Below are 18,670 nucleotides of genomic sequence, written 5' to 3'. Positions count from 1 at the left end.
AAGCAATATACTGCCGACCTCATCATTCTTAATTACTATATAACGCCTTGCAACCATGTGGCCGGCAGTTGCACGTAATCCGCGTCCGCGAAACATTTAAGTTTTAACATTATAAAAGAAAAGTGAGGGGATAATTTCTCTGTAGTTTTTAAAGACATTAAACCAGTAGTGACAGCAGAGTGTGTTTTTTTTTAAAGACAATCAGGGGCTGCCGCGTAACATTGGTGTCAGAAGTGGGATCTCGTAAGTGGTTTTAGAAGAGAACCCTGAGATCCCGAACCCCTGGCAGGTCCCCTCGATAGTTCATATTGACCGACGGTCAGTCTCAGTCAGCTCTGAGCCCGCGTCAGGCACCAGCAGTCGCTACAGGAGAAGCATCGTGGTCGACAGTTAGTCTCACAAATTAAGTGAGCCTGCACCCGATCAGCAGCAGAAACCCTCGTCCAACTACAACCAGCTCGTGCAACTCAACCAACGTCGGACACGTCATCGTCCTGACGGAGCCACGTCATCATCGCGTCGCCGTCAGCGAAGCAAGGCCAGGTCATCGTTTGTGCTGAAAGGACTAAGTGATAACTAGTGATGATCGCGCTTCTAATAGTTTTGTGAGTAACTAAATGTAATTACTTTGACTACATATACTTTCACTATAATTATTTTACATTAACTTATATTTTGTAATTGTATTTCTATTTGTGTTCCAACTTGTGTTATTAATTAACTATTTCTTTTGTGCTGTATAACTGTAACTTTTATTAATTCAAGTTAAAATGTCTCTAAAAGGCGAACCTGCTGATAAATCCGATAAAATGACGTTAAACTTTTTGACGAAATTCATAAGACCCTATAACGGCGATAGGGATACCTTACCAGCATTTTTAACAAATTGTGAGAATGCCATGTCATTAGCTTCTGCAGACCAACAAGTCATATTATGCAAATATATAATATCGCAATTGGAAGGTAAAGCCCAAATAGCTTGCAGTCTCAAAACTTTTTCAACTTGGCAGGATTTAAAACATTTTTTAAAAACAAATTTTGGCGAAAAGAAACATTCCTCGCATTTGCTTATTGATCTGCAGAACTGTCGTCAGTCACCATCCGAATCTGTATCTCAATTTTCCCTTAGGTTGGAGACGTGTTTAACCCGTATCCAAGCAGATATCCACTACTCTTGTTCTGATAGGTCCCAATTAGCAGGTAGAATAGCGGCAATGGAAGATCTAGCTTTAAATACGTTTTTATTGGGGCTTAACCCCAATATCTCCACCATAGTTAGATGTAAAAATCCGTCGTCTCTCAACGAAGCCATTAATAGTGCCGTTGAAGAAGAAAAAATATACAAACTAACCAGAATAACTCAACGCCCCTCGAAACACTGTTCTCTATGTAACAAGCAAGGGCATCTTTCGTCAGACTGTTATAGGAACCATCATAAATCCTATCACATGCCAAATCCTGCCATACCTAATTCATTTCCAAACAATATAAATAGTAATAAGTTCTGTAATTATTGTAAAAATAAAGGCCATATGATAACCGAGTGTCGTAAACGTGAGTTCAACAACCGGCGTCGAGTTACAGAGTTCAAGTCGCAACCTGAGCCAGGTCAATCTACTCAAAACAGCAACGTTAACTCTAATGCAGCAAATAATGCAATTAATTATTGTGCAGAAAACGACACTTATTACGGTTATAATTATAATAATGAGGATGGTAATTTAAACTAAAAGGGATTTCGGATCAGTGCCCTCCGAAATCGTCAATTTCAAGTGGCACAGTTACCATTAGATATCACCCAACTCGGTCCAACCCTTCGAGTTTTTATAATATGATTTCATCTCAGTTTCAACAGCTGAGTCCTTCCAAGTCCAATGCATCTCAGTCCAAGTCGCTGAGTCCTTCTAAAGCCAACGCATCTCAGTCTAAGCCACTGATTCCACAAGCATCTCAGTCCAAGCCGCTGAGTCTTTCTAAAGCCAATGCATCTCAGTCCAAGCCACTGAGTCTTTCCAAGTCCAATGCATCTCAGTCCAAGTCGCTGAGTCCTTCTAAAGCCAACGCATCTCAGTCTAAGCCACTGAGTCCACAAGCATCTCAGTCCAAGCCGCTGAGTCTTTCTAAAGCCAACGCATCTCAGTCTAAGCCACTGAGTCCACAAACATCTCAGTTCAAGCTGCTGAGTCCTTCTAAACCTAACGCATCTCAGTCTAAGCCGCTGAGTCCTTTTGCCTCCGATACGCTTCAGGTTCTAAATCATCCTAAAACCTACGCAGAATGCTTATTACAACCGAAGTCACTGAGTCCTACCAAGTTATGTACAAAACCTGAAAGTCAATGTGGTGGTAGGCCTCTCCCACCTCAGCCACAGAAGCTGAGTCATAATACAATGTCTCGTTTGCCTACAAATTCAAAACATTCAGTGCCTATTTTCGAAACTTGCGTAAATAAATACAAAGTCTCTTTACCTTTCATAAACATGATGACAAAATACTCACAGAGACCACTTAGTTTTCTTATTGATACGGGTGCTAGCGTGAGTATAATCAAAGAATCAAGTTTAGTAAATAAACCTCAATTTTCTTGTGACATTATAAAACTCAAAGGCATTAATGATAACGACACCTACAGTGAAACTCTGGGTTCATTTAATTTACAACTAGATTTGTCTGACAAAACTTTACAACACAAGTTTCACGTTATTGGTGATGGAGTAAATTTAAAATATGATGGAATCATCGGCACAGATTTTCTTAGATACTTTAATGCTAATATAGATTATGACTCTAAATGCTTGTCTTTATACGGTCAGAGCGTCCCAATTTTATATGATAAACCTATTTATATCGTCCCAGCTCGCTCAGAAGCTGTAATTGAATGCATAGTAGCAAACAAATCATCAGACTTACCTAATCTGCGCTCAGCGCTCATTTTAGATCAAAGCGTCTGTGATGGCGTTTACGTCGCTAATTGTATTGTGTCTTTAAAACCAAATAACCGTGTTAATGTTTCCGTCTTAAATACAACAGAATCCGAAGTTCGTATTAACGAATTCAAAGTTAATTTAACCCCAATTGATTTTATAGAAATTTCAAAAATAATTCCCAGCACCGAAATGATAAACACAATCTCGTCCTCACCCTCAGATCGTATTGATCGCGTTCTTAATTTAATACGACACGAACATCTTAACTCAGAAGAGAAGCAAGCCCTTCTAAATTGTTGTTCCAAGTATTCAGATATATTCTACCTAGAAGGTGATCCTCTCACGCATACAAATGCCATACAACGTTCAATAAATACCGGAAATGCCGCACCTATTAATGTTAAATCTTATCGTTTTCCTGATTGCCATAAAGAAGAAGTCGACTCGCAAATAAAAAAAATGTTAAGCCAAAAAATTATACGACCTTCTATCTCTCCCTGGAGCGCCCCAGTTTGGGTAGTACCCAAGAAATTGGACGCTTCAGGTGTAAAAAAGTGGCGTATTGTAATTGACTACAGACGCCTTAATGACGTAACCGTTAACGAAACTTTCCCTATACCGTTAATAACCGATATTTTAGATCAACTAGGGCATTCAAAATATTTTACTACATTGGACTTAGCCTCTGGCTTTCATCAAGTAGAATTAAATCCTGAAGATGCATCCAAAACCGGATTTACTATTATTAATACTAACGGCACATCAGGCCACTACGAATTCACCAGAATGCCGTTTGGCCTCAAAAATGCGCCCGCTACCTTCCAACGCCTTATGAATACCGTCCTTTCAGGTCTTCAAGGCCTCCACTGCTATGTATACTTAGATGATTGCATTATTTATAGCCACGATTTATCTACACACATAAACAAACTACAATTAGTATTCGATAGATTCAGAGAATATAATTTAAAACTACAACCCGATAAATGTGAATTTTTGCGTCGAGAAGTATCTTACCTTGGACACATCATTACCGATAAAGGTGTATCCCCGAACCCAGACAAGGTCAAAGCAGTCTCTTCCTATCCAGCCCCATCAAATCCAAAGGAAATAAAATCATTTTTAGGCCTGATTGGCTATTATCGTCGCTTTATCGATAACTTTTCTAAAATCACTAAACCGCTTACTTCTTTGTTAAAAAAGGATGTTACTTTTCACTGGGGCCAAGATCAACAAAATGCATTCGAACTATTGAAGGAAAAACTAATCACAGCTCCACTTCTCCAATATCCGGATTTTTCGCAGCCTTTTATAGTCACTACAGATGCAAGTAATTACGCCGTAGGCGCAGTTCTCTCCCAGGGCATAGTAGGAAAAGATAAACCGATAGCATACGCGTCCAGGACATTAAATAAACAAGAAGGAAATTATTCTACGACAGAGAAGGAATTACTGGCAATTTTATTTGCGGTCAAGACCTTTCGTCCATACCTTTATGGCTATAAGTTCAAAATTATAACCGATCACAGACCACTTGTGTGGCTCTTTAACGTCAAGGATCCAGGTAGCAGACTCATTCGTTGGCGCCTTAAACTCGAAGAATATGACTACGAGATCGTATATAAACAAGGTCGTCTAAACTCAAATGCCGACGCGTTATCACGCTATCCCGTAAATCTCGTCGATATCAATAGTCTAAATAATTTTTCTTATGAACAATATTTTAAAGCTCAATTTTCTAACAAAACTCCTAATTCTAATACTATAATTGAAGAATGCACACAAGGACTGCATTTATCCAAATTAAATATAATCGCATGCCCAGTCTCTTTAGATTTTGACTATTCTATGCCCCATTGCGAAGAAATCCTGTCTCAATTAGATAACACGGCTGATATACTAAATTCAGAACGCGAACCTCATACAATATTTCACGTCAATGATAAATCCAAAAATTTCTATTTTCTATTCACTAAAGTTCATCATTATGAACAGACGCAATTGAGAGATGTTTATAATTTATTAATGAAACTAAGAAATATTCTAATCACAAATTCAGACATTACAGATCTAGCACTTCCCGATTTCTCTGACCCCTTTTCTAAATTAGCTTATAGTAAAATTTACAACATGATTTCATATATATTCCACAATACTAATATTAAAATTAATATCTATAAAAATCAATTAATCTATCCTACTCCTGTAGAAATCCCTAAAATTCTTAAGGAAAACCATGATTCCGCAATTGCCGGTCACCCCGGATCACAAAGGATGTATAAACGGATTAAATCAAGCTACTACTGGAAAGGTATGCGCTCCGACATTGAAAACTATGTTAAAAAATGTAGGTTGTGTCAAATTAATAAACCGCTAAGAAAATCTAATAAAGCTCCAATGGAGATAACTTCTACCTCTACTAAACCGTTTGAACGCCTAGCGCTTGACGTCGTAGGTCCATTACCCGAAGCAGGTTTTCAAAATTTTAAATTTATTCTAACTCTACAAGATGACTTAACAAAATTCACTAATGCTTATCCAATGATTACAGCCACTAGCGAAGAAATAGCACGAAATCTGGTTCATTTCATGTCTCTATTCGGTTTCCCAAAAAATATTCTAACAGATCTAGGTACTTGCTTTACATCAGATTTATTTAAACAACTAACTGATATATTAAAAGTAAAAGCAAAATTTACTACCCCGTATCATCCCCAAACTAATGGTGCCCTAGAGCGCTCACATGCAACCTTGAAAGAATATCTAAAATCGTTTGTAAATGAAAACCAAAACGATTGGCACTGTTATCTATTTACAGCGATACTCGCTTATAATACTACTCCGCATTGTACAACCAATTATACCCCTCACGAACTATTATTCGGTTATAAACCCAGTATCCCTAGCTCCTTATATGAATCAGTAAGTAATACAACTTATCACGAATATATCCGTGCATTACAATATAGAATGCGTTTCAGTCGCGAAAAAGCTATTCAAAATATTATCAACAGTAAAGAAAAATCGAAACAATATTATGACATTAGTTCTCGTGAAACAACATATAAAGTAGGAGATATGGTATATCTAAAGCATCACCATAGACTTCGTAAAGCATTATCACCCATTTGGAAGGGTCCATATAAAATAATTAAAGTCCATAACAAACATAACGTGACCTTACAAATAGGCCGGAAAAAAATTAAATATCACACAAATGAAATTAAACCCGCTATATCTTAATTCAATCTAAAATAATATTATTAAATATTTTTATATTTAATTTAAAATAAAGATATATTATTTCATTATTTTTTTTATATTACTTTAATCATTATAATGTTTTGTTGTATTTATTATTGTAACACATCTTGAAAATAAAAACTTACAACATTTCTATTGCCATAAAAATTCAATCTGCCAACAATAAATTAACGTCTTTATTGCATATCATAAACGAAAAATCTATTAAAACATTCGCATTAATTCAACCTTCTAACTCATTTATTTCTCTAAGTGACGACAGGATGCATTATGCTATGTCGGACACGTTAGATAAATGCAAAATTATTGATAGCAACCTTTCTATTTATGAACTAACTACAATTTATTCTTGTTTAATTAATTCAAACTGCGAGTCCAAAATTCTTACTGAGGTCTTCTTCGTCTTACGTCCTACTTTCGTTATCCTGTGAATGTAATTCTAAAATTTTATATGGCCAAATAGATATTTAGCAAAAATTTAAAAAATAATAAATGGATTTTCGTGCAGTTTATGCCAAATAAGCTTACCATTCGTTGTAATAATGATATTGTCGACCATTCTATTGTCGGCAAATCCTTCCAATTCCTATGTTTCTGTTATAAAATCTCTTTTAGATAAATTTTGATATAACAGCAGATGACTGTTGTAAAAGGGACTTATTTAATGAAAGTTTACCACATTTATCTCCTATTTCCTTAAGTAGAATAAATTTATATTCTTTAAAACATAATAATCGTCAGCTAAATAATTTAGAACAAGAATTAAATAATATAGAAAAGGAATCTCATTTTGTTAAATATGGCCCTTATTATTCTACATTCACCTGTATACTAATTGTATTCTTATTTATAAATGTTTCAAAAACTAAAATAATAATTCCGGATGCTGTATTCCAATTTTTAATCAATGCTATAACAAAGAGGCTCATAAAACTAAATCGAAGATATCAAACTCTGTTGAGATAAAAGAAATTACCAATTCCTCGGAGCCTGAAAACCTCTATACTTCAAATCGTCACTTGAGTAACAACAAATATTTAATACATTTGTATTTAGTATTTTAAAATTTAAATAATATTACTGAATTTTCTTATATACTGAAATGTTCTCTTGCTATTTACACTTATAACTACTTTTCATATTTTTTCAATTATTTTCAACTACCTATCGAACTATTGTTAAAATGCTTTATTTAAATATGTATGTAATAAATTAAATACATATAAATGTCTCAAAATTATCGAATTAAGATTTAAATAATAATAAGTTAATGTGACTATTACTTAATTGTTTACTTATAATTAATGCAACGATAAATTAAACCTTTTCTTTATATTTTATAAGGATGAATCTCGATGTAAACCTCATTTTTCTTTTCTTTTAACTCCGCTTCAACCTTAAAAAGGATAAAGCTTCATTTAAGGGGGGGAGATGTTATATTCAATATTCCTAAGCAATATACTGCCGACCTCATCATTCTTAATTACTATATAACGCCTTGCAACCATGTGGCCGGCAGTTGCACGTAATCCGCGTCCGCGAAACATTTAAGTTTTAACATTATAAAAGAAAAGTGAGGGGATAATTTCTCTGTAGTTTTTAAAGACATTAAACCAGTAGTGACAGCAGAGTGTGTTTTTTTTTAAAGACAATCAGGGGCTGCCGCGTAACAGCTCCATAAGGCGCTTTCTCTCGCCTGTAAAAAAATCAAGTGTCTATCTATTACGGTTTAAGTGATAAAGCCCTGTGACTCACGAACAGACAGCGGAGGGTTTCGTTTTATCCTTTTAGTACGGAATCCTAAAATTCACTCTAAAAGATGGCATTATAGATATGTTTCAATACATTTGAGTTATAGGCAAATAACATTATTATTTCTCATAGCTAAAAATCAATCTAGTAACTTTGCCTGTACGCTCCATAAGGCGCTTTCTCTCCCCTCGAAAATCGTTAATCCTGAGGATGTTGATAAGGACAATGGTACAAAATTATTAAAATCGTGTATTGTCATCGGTTTTTGATAATTCTTTAAAATTTTGAATTAAACTGAACGTTCAAAGTGGATAAAAATCGGGCTCAAAGATTCCGTTACTGTTACATACATACATACATACATACAAACATACAACCCTAGCTAATAAAAGCGTGTTAAAAAGCTCTGATTTTACAAAGTTGTGTTCGTATTAGAATTCATGATCAGTTGTTATAATGGTATGGTAAAGAAAACTTTATAAACCTACATGCCTGACAGTTTGAATTTTTAAAAAAGGTTCTTTTACTTTTGAGATTTGTAAGTTGATAAATTAGTAAAACCATAGCTAAATCTATTTTTTTCGCTATAAACATTTGGCAAGCGCCCTGGACTTCGCTTTAATCCTGTCACACTGAGAGGGCACCCGTGCTCATCATAGGGAGGGACTGTGGGTTTTCGACGACGAGCTAAAGCACTTTGTCAAAATAGATAGAAATAAATAAAAATAGTAGTAATGGATAGATTGACAAGAAAAAGACTGAAATGTTACAATATAAAGTTGGAAGGTCACATCAAACAAATATTGAAGTAATCCTACATATGCCCTTAAGTAATTTGGATAAAATATCCAAAAGGTTGTCAGATGTTTATCTATAATTCGATGGGTCTACAGACTCAGGATTGTCGACTAGGGTTGCAAAAAGACACTGAGTTATATTATTACCCTTGTCCGAATACGATTCAATCTCCATTATTTATTTGAGACCAGTCTATTCGAACTGAAAAAAGGTCGCTAAATGTAGACATTTTGTGCGAAGACAATATTGAATTACTTTGGGTAATAAAAGGACTTTGGTATGTATTCAGATTTGGGAAAATGCTCTCGTTGAAGTGGGCATATGGTTACCGTAAAAAAATGTTGAAAAATCGTTTGTAAAAAAAATGTTAAGGTAGAACATGCTTAATAACAAAACTGACAATAGCTATAAAATCGCAATTTTACAGTTATATCGTGTCGTACATTGTGACAAAAAAAACAACAAAGTGAAAGTCGCACTCGCGCATCGACAGTTTCATACAAACAGCATATTATATTAAGTTAATTAATAACAGAACGAACAGGAAATAATAAGTTTGTAGACATTTTTCCTTTACATTGGCAACAAGTCATTATTTCTTGACATATTTCATGATTCTACGTCAACGGGGAGTGAACTTCAGATCTCATGCGAAATCGCAAATTGTGGAAAGTAGACGTTTATACATATATTTTAAACGGTTTTATTAAGCTTGACCCGTGTGCTTGGGTCAAATTTATTATAGATTGTAGACATAAGTATTTAATTTTTTCAACTTAGTACGGAGTACGCATTTCTCAGAGAAAGAACAGAGACAGACAGACAACAAAGACAACCTATAAGGGTTCTTTTTGAGGTATGGAATCCTGAAATCGGGTTCATTCCACATCCAAGTTTGATTATAACAAACGAACATTAGACGCTTCCAGGTGTTAATAACTCAATTTACGCGAACGCCGTAAATCAGAATCGCGGGATGAAATCAACGTAACTCAGCGCAAAGTCAGATAACGTGAGAATGAAACGAAGAATAAGCTACGTAATAACGTAACGCGTCAAACCCACGTAATTTGCTCAAAGGTTACGTTGGGAGGGTATAAAACATGAACCTGATAGAATTCAACGCATAAATATTAGATTAATTTTGTTTTACATATAGCTGAGGAGCTTCAAAATTGTTACAAAAAATACAGTCACCCAATTGTATGTCGTCTCCATACCACGCACCGAATACCAATGTGATATAATAAAAATATGATACATAATTTGACCTATTTTATTTCATAGTTTCATTTTTTGAGTTCTTCATCTATGTCTTTCACTTTTTCTATCGTTAATTTGAAATTAATTCAATAACCGTTGCCGTCAAAATCCACACATACAAAATGAACACTTGAAACCCGAACAATGCGGATGTGGGAAAGCGTAAAATTACGTCAATTTACGAACAAACAATAGGGTTACGTGAGTTATCGTGGCACCGCTATTTTACGATTAATTACGCTTGATTGGAGCACGGGAACAATAAGATGTTCATTAAATGCGTCGTGTTCCTTTTACTCAATTTACGGGGGTGCCGTAAATTAGCGCCGGGTCGATGGTATGTAACCCGTAATATGAGCGCAAAAGGGCGAGTGATACAGGTATCTTTTTTAAATGTGGATTATTTACGTGTGATTACGGATTATGTACTTATGCATGCGCTTTATATTGCAGCAGGTTTGTTGCGCAGAAGGTTCGAATTTCGATCCCCGAATAGAGATCTAATTTAAAAGATGTATTTAGATTTTTTGCTGTGAGTATTTGTTTATTAAATAGACAATATAATGACGGGCCAATGGCCAAAAATGGGACCTGCGTCTTTAGGAGTGGCGTGGAGTGATCACCTTCCATCGTGGACTGCATCTTTGTTTACTCTATAGAAATATAACTATTTGTAATATGGCTAACTTAGTCGTTTATTTCTACTATTACTATTTCAATAAAAAATAATCATAATTAACAAACGTAATAATACGTCAAAGTTGACAGCTTTCATTAACGTGTTCATTCCAGCATTCAGTGTCATGAAAATTGAGTAATCCTACAAGAGATCATATTTCAAACGTACAAAGGATGGAAAGCGGTATTCATTGAACCACAAACAATTATTCCGTGATTAATGCCCATAGCGCCTCACAGAGATTGTTTGAGCGGATTTATTTCACTTGTGGAGATTTGTTTTTCGGTTTTCGTTCTGTACAGGAAGGAACCCTATTGAGGTTTGTTTTTATTTACACAAGACATGATAGACTAAACAATACTTTTCCATACAACTTGTTTTAATGTATTTATATCTACACTGCGGCGTGGCGTAATTTTGTACAGGAAAATATTATTTTGCCTGCCAGAGCACGTGTCTGGCACGTTCATTGCCTACAGAATCAGATATAAATGCATCTTTACAAAGCAAATGTCGTTTGTCGGTCCGTCCATCCAGGAGTTTTTATTTTTAAAGTGATTCACTTTTATACCGTAATATTACGTTATAAGAAGAATTTAATAAAAACCTTCCGTTTGACGATATTATTTGATTTGTGTTTGAACAGAAGTGCATAATTATTCTGTGTACAAACAGATACTAATAAGTAGATATTTAATCCTGACTAAAACCAACACGTGATCCAAAATATGTTAATGACAAATACGCTCAAATGTTGGAAATGCGACTATTATTTGGTATTCAGCAATTAGGAACAAAACATCCGAATTTCAGTCAACGAAGCATTAAAGCCATCTGAATACTGAATAATTTGTTGGGTAGGTATTACATTATTTTGATTTAAACTGTAAGAGTTTTGAACATTTGAAATTAATTACTTTGGGAGGTCTGATAAAACAATTAGCTCATTGAGTCACACATTTACAAGTTAGTTGGGGGTTAAATAAAGAAAAATCAACTTATATAACGTCTCTGCGTTATAAAACAATACAGAGGTAGCAAGAAAAAAAATGCCGATATTTACCACAGACAAATTTTGTAAAAATATTTGGGATTCATAACGGTTTCTTTTCCGTTAATCGAAATTCCTAAGGAGACAGCGAAATAAATTTTGTAATTAGTAGATCGCATAATGGCCGTGATTAGTAATTAATCTATCCAATTTACTACCAAAGATCGAAATTTGACAATGTTTAAATCAAATCAAATCAAATCAATTTTTTTATTCAAAATAGGTTCTTTACAGAGCACCACCACTTCACAAGGTGTTTCGTTATGGAGAAGAAGCTAATAGGAAGAAATTGTCAAATGTTGACCTTTGGTCAAAATATTCGATAGATAGATTGATTAGATTAATACCGATCAAATTTCAAACAGAGTGATCCTAAAATTAAAAAGGCGCCTTTTAAAATACATATTAAAATTAAAATTAAAAAGCATTTTGAGATAATGATGATGCTTTGGCACAAACTTATGTACCTACGATTCCTTTCTACATATTTAATTGACCTCCACTTTGTGATATTCGGCCCTTCCATTAGAGTAATCTCACGTTACTGAATATTCACATTAAAATCCCTATGAGATGTCTCTCACATTCTCCATTTGATCTACACGTGTTATATCACAAATCGTGCTAATTTATCACGTAGGTACGAACAGCTGCTTTCCAATTTGATTTTCTGTTAGGCGAACTGGTCTGAAATTTGACAATTTAGGTAGGCTAAAATTGTTAGATTTCCATCTTTGGGCATCTGAAACCAGGCGTTAATAAGGTGTGGTACAATTATTAAACACATATATTAGATTTGGAAATTAACGCTTTTTAACGCTTTAACGCTTTCTACACTCACAGCCCCACACTAGGATTCCCTGTATCGTGGGTGCCATGGACACACACAGAGACAAATACACAAACACCCAGACCCAGAAACAGAAATCTAAATTCATCATTTTAGAAATCTGTCTGGCCGGGGATCGAACCCAGGACCCTCTGCGCGTAAGACCGGCATGGTGACCGCTCCGCCACGCGGGTCGTCCATTATCGTCGTCGAAATTAAGCTCCTTGTTAGGGTTCCGTACCCAAAAGGTAACGGAACCCTATTCCTAAGACTCCGCTGTCTGTCCGTTTGTCCGTCCGTCCGTCTGTCACAAGGCTCTACCGCTTAAACCGTAACCGACACTTGAAATGTTTACAATACATATATATCGTGGGCACCTATAATAACAAATACTAAAAATAAAAAAAGATTAATATAAAAGAGGGTCCAAATACAAGAAATCAACGTTACCTGTAACGCCATTTTTTATTTAGGCTGTAGTTCCATGTTTCAATGAATTGTGTGAAAATTTATTTTAAATATTTTAAACTTTTCGATGTTAACAATATTGAAAATATCATTTCCTTAAAGTACGGAAACCTACACGATAAAGAGTTTAGTGATAAAACAGCTTTTTTTAATTTCGTTACGAGTAAATTCATCAATTTACACCAAGTATTAAGCTCTCATTCTCACTTTGAGAGGAGATCCGTGTTCAAGCAGCAAGACAGCAAGCAGTAAGACAACAATAGATAAATGATGCTGATAAAAATATTTTTTTTGCATGTTTTTTTTTATAATATAGGAGTAGAAGACGTGCATGCAATCCACTTGATGGTAAGTGGCTACTGCCACTCATGGACATCTGTAATCAACCCCAGATAGGATTAAATAGTCCTTTCTGAGTTCGGCCACAGATACACCGCTACCACTGAGAACTAAGTTGGATCGCCTCGGAAAAGTATGTCTCCCTTACCACACCCTTCAAAACGGAACACAGCAGCGCCTAACACTGCTGTTATTAGGCAGAAACAGGTGTGACAGTGGTGCCGCCGGAGTCGAACCGCAAAGCGTTCTACCACCTTCAAATACCGTTCATGTACAGATACAATTTTCATGTTTGTAGTCATTTTGATTAATGTCCATTATCGGTGCCTATTTGCTTATCGATTGGAAATAAAATTATAAATGAAATTGGACACGCGATAAAATACTGAGGGGTGTGACCCCTAATTGGATCGTTTTGTTTGTTTTAATTTTGTGAAGCGTAAAGCGCTTAATCATGTAAGCGCTTTAATTACGCTTTGTACTCGATCTATTTAAAATTATTGTAATCATAAATGTTAACGATTGTTCTCATAACGTACAAACACTATAATTATTGAATTAAATATTGTCTATTTTTATCGAACTGTCGAAGGTAATGTTAGAGTGTAGCTATTTATGTATATGTCTAATTCTTTGGCATGTCCTACAAACGGTTCAAACGGCTTGACTTATTTTAACATAGAGTGTCGTTTGATTTGTCTAAATTAAATTAAACGCTTTCTACACTCACAACCCCACACTATGATACCTTGTATCGTAGGTGTCATGGACAAACACAAAGACGAATACACAAACACCAAGACCCAGAACAAATATCTCAATTCATCATTCAGATATCTGTCTGGCCGGGGATCGAACCCGGGACCCTTTGCGCGTCAGACCGGTATGGTGACCGCTACGCCACTCGGGTCTTCAATTGCGAGAGCGACTTATGTTTAGCAGTCTCGCAATTTTTTTACTTATGTTTATTTAGTTGTTTTTCTTAAAACATCTTAATAGCGATCTTCGTAACTTAAATTACAAATATAAAGGTGGTCTAAAGCTATTGTATCAATTTATGTGGAACTGAGATTAAATATCTTTTCATCGCGAGGTCACATATTGTTTCAAACTTTCTCAGATCGCGCTCGACCGCACTAGTTTAACAGTTTTCCAACATTTGTTGGTAAATTAGTTTTGGATGCCAAGAAAATACATTTGACACAAATTGGAGAAAAATAGCTGACAAGGAAACGATTGTAAGTTTTTTAAGGGTCGTCTTACTTATCGTGGTGAGCTGATTACCTTTTCTTTTTTTTTTTTTTTCTCGAGGGGGAAACCTTCAAAAGGTACCCGACGACGTGGGAGCGACGCCGGGTTTATGTGGGATTTTTACCGCACCCCCCCCCCCCCTGGTGGCCGTCCTCAGCGCTTGTTGGAGAACTCCGGGATCTCCGACGGAACGCAACCGGAGTCCTCCAAGCGCGATGCCCCGATCGGGCTCTACCATGGGAGAGCAGTTTTCGCTCCTACAACATCTGGTGTTCACGACGGTATGCGACCACACATACCGCCGTCCTTCCCGGGGTCGCTTTCTGGACGGTTCGAGCTTCCACTCTTGCCGCCCGCAGGTCAGCTGATTACCTACTGTCCCATTGCTAGGCACAGGTCCCCTCTCAGTGTGACGGTTTTGGGCCAAAGTCCACCACTATGGTTATAGCGGATTAGTAGACTTCAATGTTTCCTCGTGACGTTTTTTAACTCTTCAAGCAAGTTAAATTAATTTCATTTGTTCAGAGGTTAAACCTCAATCCCTCCGAATGAGAGGTCGAATTTACAGTACTAAGCTATCACTGCTACTTTTCTTTTTGTTATCGAGGGGGAAACCTTCAAAAGGTACCCGACAACGTGGGAGCGACGCCGGGTTATGTAGGATTTTTACCGCACTAAAACCCCCCCGGTGGCCGTCTTCTGCCTTGCGTAGAGGGCTCCGGGATCTCCAAAGGAACGCAACCGGAGTCCTCTTAGCGCGTTGCCCCGTCGGGCTCCGTCCAGGTGAGCTTGACGCTTGCCACACCGTGTGGTGCGTACGACGGTATGCAACCACACATATCGTCGTCCTTCCCCGGGGCCGCTGGCCGGGCGGTTCGAGCTTCCACTCTTGCCTCTTGCTGCTACTAACATCTTCGTAATTCATCTTTCTACTTAAACAATATTTATTCTTCAAATTTATTATAGGTAGGCCTTAATAAACTTTAAAATTAACAAATTGCTTTAAGGACTTGATCAAATTGTTTCAAAGACCAACCCCTCCTTCATCGTTCAAAATAATTAATATTCCTGTTTACGAAAGTTATCAAATCAACGACGACCTTCTAGATTTTCATTCACTATATTATGAGAAATTTCACAATATTTGGATTTTGGGCTCTTGGGCCGTGGTCGTGTATTCTAGATATTAATTAAAATAATTATAGTTCAAAAAACTAAAACACACGCTTTTATGATAAAATCAACTAAAAAGTAGGAAATAATTTTCAATCTAGGAGTCAATTAAGGAACAGTAAATTGTAAAAAAAGCGTGGAGTGCTCCACTTATCAATTTTAGAAAAGCACCCCACACTTTTTCCACGAACAGACAGCGGAGGGTTTCGTTTTATCCTTTGAGTACGGAATCCTAAAAACCATTTTACAAGATGGCATTATAGATATGTTTCAGTACATTTGAGTTATATGGAAATAACATTATTATTTTCCAAAGCTAAAAATCAATCTAGTAACTTTGCCTGAACGCTCCATAAGGCGCTTTCTCTCGCCTCGAAAATCGTTAATCCTGAAGATATTTATAAGGACAATGGTACAAAATTATTAAAATCGTGTATTGTCATCGGTTTTTGATAATTCTTCAATTTTTTGAATTAAACTGAACGTTCAATGTGGATAGAAATCGGGCTCAAAGATTCCTTTACTGTTACGTACATACGAGATACATACAAACGTACAACCCAAGCTAATAAAAGCGTGTTAATTAAGAAGTGCTAACTATGTAGTTGAAATTTCTGCCATAATTATATTATTCATTTTTTATGATAACTCGAAAGCTCTTCAATAGCTACCAAAAATTGTGTACAACCAAAAGAGACATTCCAAATACCGCCTGATATGTTTGTCAGCCGGTATTCACCCTTCCACCGAAACACAAACAATAGCTGCTGTGGCAGTACCTGCCCGGTCCAACCAACCGGTCCTCATCATGAAATCATTATTGTCACACTGCTGGGCACGGGTCTCCTCTCAGAATGAGAAGGATTAGGCCATAGCCCACCGCGCTGGCCAAGTGCGTAAAGATAGACTTCACATACCTTTGAGATTTTTTTTATAAATCTCTCAGGTATGCAGGTTTCCTCACGATGTTTTCTTTTTAGCAAGCAAGTGATAATTAATTTCTAATACGCACATAATTTCGAAAAATCAGAGGTGTGTGCCTGGGATATTGACCTACGACCTTTTGATCGAGAGGCCGAGTTTCTTAACCTAATTAGCCTATCACCAACCGGTTCGACCACCTTTCAAATAAGCATAAAACAAACCAAAACTATCGTAAAGTAAATGTTACACAATGAATATATTTCAGGTGGAAACCTTTCGGAGCTTTTCGCTCATTTTCCCTGGGAAATTATTCAAAAATCGGTATAGCAATTAGAGTTATAGGCTTAAGTTCTACCGCACATTTCAGTTTACGCCACTAGAGACTCGGCAATGAAGTAAGTGAAATTAGCCGACCGGAAATTTTAGTTCTCTTCGATTGATTAAATGTAATACTTAGGCAGTAAGTATTACATTTAATCAAGACCTCTTCCTAAATATACTGACGACCCGAGTGGCGGAGCGGTCACCATTCCGGTCTGACGCGCAAAGGTCCCGGGTTTGATCTCCGACCAGACATAAATCTAAATGATGAATTTAGGTGTCTGTTTCTGGGTCTGGGTGTTTGTGTGTGGCAACCACGATACAGGGAATCCTAGTGTGGGGCCGTGAGTGTAGAAAGCGTTATACTCGTAAAACAAAACTATCGTAAAGTAAATGTTACACAATGAATATATTTCAGGTGGAAACCTTTCGGAGTATTTCGCTCATTTTCCCTGGGAAATTATTCAGAAATCGGCATAGCAATTAGAGTCATAGGCTTAAGTTCTACCGCACATTTCAGTTTACGCCACTAGAGACTCGGCAATGAAGTAAGTGAAATTAGCAGACCGGAAATTTTAGTTCTCTTCGAGTTTCTAGGTAGCGAACAACCCTAGGGGATTTTTATAGAGCAATAAGATTTATTACCGTAAATTAATACCTGAATGTAAGGGAGAGGTCTTGATTGAATGTAATACTTACTGCCTATCGTGGTTTTCGTTTTTGATCACCTTAACTTGAATTGGACTTTGTGTTTTAGGCTACACTTAGAAATTAATTGGTAGAATACTTTGTGGTTCGATCCCGAGGGCTCTACCGCCCCACATATCTCTGCCTAATAACACCAGTATTAAGCGTTGCTCTGTTCCGAAACATTCTTACCCAAGGCGTTCCAATTTAGTCCCCAGAGTTAGCGACGTATCTGTGGCTGACATCAAGTAGGTATGTAATCTTATCTGGGTTTAATCACAGATCATGGGCGGCAGTAGCTACTTACCATCAAATAGACTGTATGCTTGTTTTACTTCAATATGACATGTGAAATCGCACAGATCTAAATGAATTTATTACGTAATACCTACAATGTATACATACATACATACATACATGCAGTATATAATATTTAAGTACAGAGCATATCAATATACTGTATACACAATCCTTATATCAACTTTGTTCTTGTTTCATCAGGATCTCAGTATCCAATAAAAAGTTCTGAAGTTATAATGATGTTAGAGATCTGTGAACCGAACTATATTCATCTTAGACGTATCCGTTTGAGTTTCATAGATTCCGACACCTTATGATAGATCACCATGAAAATTGGCAGACCAGGTTTTTTACTTGACTGCGGAGAGTAATCCGAGCGAATGTTTTATTAACACGCTTTTTTTAGTTTGGATTGTATGTATGTATGTAACTATGTATGTATGGGGCGCTTTTCGAAAAATGATAAATGGAGCACCCCACGCTTTTTCACAATTATACGATTTACCGTACCTTAATTGATTCCTAGATTGAAACTTATTTTCTACTTTTTAGTTGATTTTATCATAAAAGCGTGTTTTTTAGTTTTTTAAACTGTATTTATTTTTATATAATATTCGAGTAGCAGACGAGCATGCAGTCCACCTG

The 18,670-nt window shown here is 36.3% G+C and overlaps 2 protein-coding genes across 2 annotated transcripts in view; one reads left to right on the top strand and one right to left on the bottom strand.

Moving 5' to 3' along the window:
• Window positions 1–18,670, bottom strand: part of _Bre4 (glycosyltransferase) — a 331,653-nt gene that overhangs the window by 30,145 nt on the left and 282,838 nt on the right. The gene's annotated exons all lie outside the window — the stretch shown is intronic.
• Window positions 11–2,166, top strand: LOC140753742 (uncharacterized). The gene has a single exon (XM_073088509.1). The coding sequence runs from the start codon at window positions 771–773 to the stop codon at window positions 1,728–1,730; it is 960 nt and encodes a 319-aa protein (XP_072944610.1). The 5' UTR covers window positions 11–770; the 3' UTR covers window positions 1,731–2,166.

Source organism: Epargyreus clarus, unplaced genomic scaffold, assembly GCF_041222505.1.
Source record: "Epargyreus clarus isolate Ecla_fem2 unplaced genomic scaffold, WU_Ecla_fem_2.2 ptg000027l, whole genome shotgun sequence".
NCBI classification, from domain to species: Eukaryota; Metazoa; Arthropoda; class Insecta; order Lepidoptera; family Hesperiidae; genus Epargyreus; species Epargyreus clarus.
Note: the sequence above shows the minus strand (reverse complement) of the source record. Positions and strands in the feature narration are given on the sequence as shown.